Source organism: Penaeus chinensis, chromosome 17 (assembly GCF_019202785.1).
Source record: "Penaeus chinensis breed Huanghai No. 1 chromosome 17, ASM1920278v2, whole genome shotgun sequence".
In the NCBI taxonomy this organism is placed as follows: domain Eukaryota; kingdom Metazoa; phylum Arthropoda; class Malacostraca; order Decapoda; family Penaeidae; genus Penaeus; species Penaeus chinensis.
Window position 1 is genome coordinate 5258181 of NC_061835.1, and position 2500 is coordinate 5260680.

The 2500-nt window shown below is 44.1% G+C and overlaps 1 protein-coding gene across 5 annotated transcripts in view; it reads left to right on the top strand.

The window, feature by feature from the left end:
- The window catches only part of LOC125033888 (solute carrier family 12 member 6-like), a 343003-nt gene that overhangs the window by 161077 nt on the left and 179426 nt on the right, over window positions 1–2500 (top strand). Inside the window, exon 2 of one of the 5 annotated variants that reach the window (XM_047625456.1) lies at window positions 1288–1341. The exons of the other annotated variants lie outside the window; for them this stretch is intronic. Coding sequence (XP_047481412.1) covers window positions 1288–1341 — 54 coding nt within the window. The remainder of the gene's footprint in view (window positions 1–1287; window positions 1342–2500) is intronic. 5 annotated transcript variants of the gene reach the window in all.

A 2500-nucleotide genomic window follows, 5' to 3' on the forward strand; every position in this document is an offset into this window, starting at 1 on the left:
CTCTGTCTCTCTCTCTTTCTCTCTTCCTCTCTTCCTCTCTTCCTCCCACCCCCTCTATCTCTGTCTGTCTCTCTGTCTCTCTTTGTCTCTCTCTGTCTCTCTCTGTCTCTCTCTGTCTCTCTCTGTCTCTCTCTCTGTCTCTCTCTCTGTCTCTCTCTCTCTCTCTCTCTCTCTCTCTCTCTCTCTTCTCTCTCTCTCTCTCTCTCTCTCTCTCTCTCTCTCTCTCTCTCTCTCTCTCTCTCTCTCTCTCTCTCTCTCTCTCTCTCCTCACCTCTCCTCTCCTCTCCTCTCACTCCTTCATATTTCCCCCTTCTCATTAAGCTAAGCAACCCCGAGAATATTTTTTATAATTATTTTCCCACTTATTTATTACATAATTTAAACCTTCGGTGAGCATATTTTTTGTCAGAATTTTAGCCCAAACCCTGCTAGATTACCTCAGTCTCCCCTCTCATAAGATTTTAGTTTTCTCTCCCTTTTTTCACCTCACTTTTCTTTGAACTAATGAACTGCCGTTTTCTATTCTTTTTGGGAAAAGTTTAATGTCTTCTTTGTTGCTTCTCTATATTTTATGTTTTTCCCTGAAAGTTTGGTCTGTTGGGTTATTTTCAGTATGGCCTTGTAATCTGTTTATCTGTATTAAATTAGAATGGGATTAACACCAAAATAATAAAGTAAAGTATTCTTAGTAAATATGTTATCATAACCGACGGCTTATGCCTGCCATCTAGCGGCCGGGGAATTAATTAATATCTTACCATTCTTTTGGAATTTGTAGTTCTGGGCTGCTCGTCGAAGTCAGATGATTTCTCTATAATTTCAGATATTTTTGTTTTATTTTAGTAGTCTGTTTAGTATATATTTCATTTAATTTGTTGTGCTGACTTTGTAGAACATAAATAAGTAGTTCAAACTCAAACTTCAAACTTACGCTACTTCATCATCCAGACACGGTTATTTCCTCCTAAATTATTTGTACTTTCGAGTGTAATGTTACTATCCTTTGAAATCGGGCCTTCGAGAACCACAAACATGGGCGCAGTCGAATAGTATTTCCAGCCCATTTCTTTAACGTTCTGTAAGTCGTGTTCTCCACCTTAATATTTGTCAAGAAATGCCTGTTCCGGCCGCTAGAGGCGCTGTCGTGTGGGTTGTGCAATGGAAACCAGGTTACTCCTAATCTACGTGACGTCACAAGCCTCTTGTTTCGTCACTTCTGTCATCTCTTGGAGTGTGATGTCCTCGTGGACTTGGTTGACCCGAGTTGACCGAGATGATCTTTTTCAGACACAATCGGTCTTCTTGAGGACCGAGCCAACGGGAAGGCTCAGAAGCGTAAAGGTGATTATCCTGTCTCACGTGCCTGCTGTGCTTGGGTGCTCGGATGCCGGTGCTGGTAACACTGAGGGGGCGTGCGGAACTATCCTGTGGTTGGTAACACTACGTGGGTCTTGCTTTGTGTGTGTATAAATATCCTGTGTGGGTTTGTTTACAACGGCGTACATCCGTGCGTGAGCGTGGATGTAAGTGCATGTGTGCAGGATCTGTAGTTGACATGCGTGAGTGACATGGCGTTTAAGAAAATGCAGTTGCAAATTGTGTGGGATGTGTCGCATGACGATGGCAAATGAAATGGTTTAGCAAGTTGCGATTCGCGGTAATGAAGGTGAGCAACGGCGACGCGGCGCGTTGCATGGTATGCGGCGCTTCCGGTGGTGATTATAGTGTGTTAAGATCGCATTTCATTTACCCGAAGTTATCGTTGCTGTCGCATGCGTTGCGCTCATATTTTGTGTCCATTACAGTTCAGAACATCGTTATTACTTCTGTTGATAAGCAGAGCGACTCTAATCACATCGAAACATGCGGCTGCATTAATGTTTTAACTGAATGTAGAATTTTTGAAGACCGTAATATTTTTTTTTAATTATATGTATCGTATCGTACACCCTCCTTTGTTTTGTTCGCGGCGTCTCCTGTCATGCTCATTTTCGTCCTTGTCTGGTTCTTATGTCTCCTATGTCTCCTTTTCCTCATGTCTTTGTCGCGTCCGTCCGGTTCCCACACGTTCCTCCTTCTTTTATTCGTGTTCCAGTTCTCCTTCGTCAGACGTGTCCCTCCGCCGTTCCCTCTGTGCCTGGCTATTTCTCTCGCGAAGGGCGTCGCTCGCCCCGCCGTCGGAGCGCGCGCGTCTGGGCCCCGCTCGGCCCCCTTCAGGAACGCTTCACTTTAATATTTTTCTTTTGATGATGTTCATTGTTTATGCGTGCGCGAGTAGACGAGTTATAATTGTAATCTATTATCCGGAACATTTGAGATGTTCTCCTAAATCTAACAGCCGTCGCGTTGTTAAATTTGTCCAGTCGGGGCCGCAGATATATTACGTTCGTAGAAATTTACGGACGATGTTCCCCTTTTTCAGAAACCGACAGCCGGGCCTCATCCCCCACCCTTTCTCGATCTCCCTCTCGTTCTCCATTCAGCGTTTCTTATTCACTGT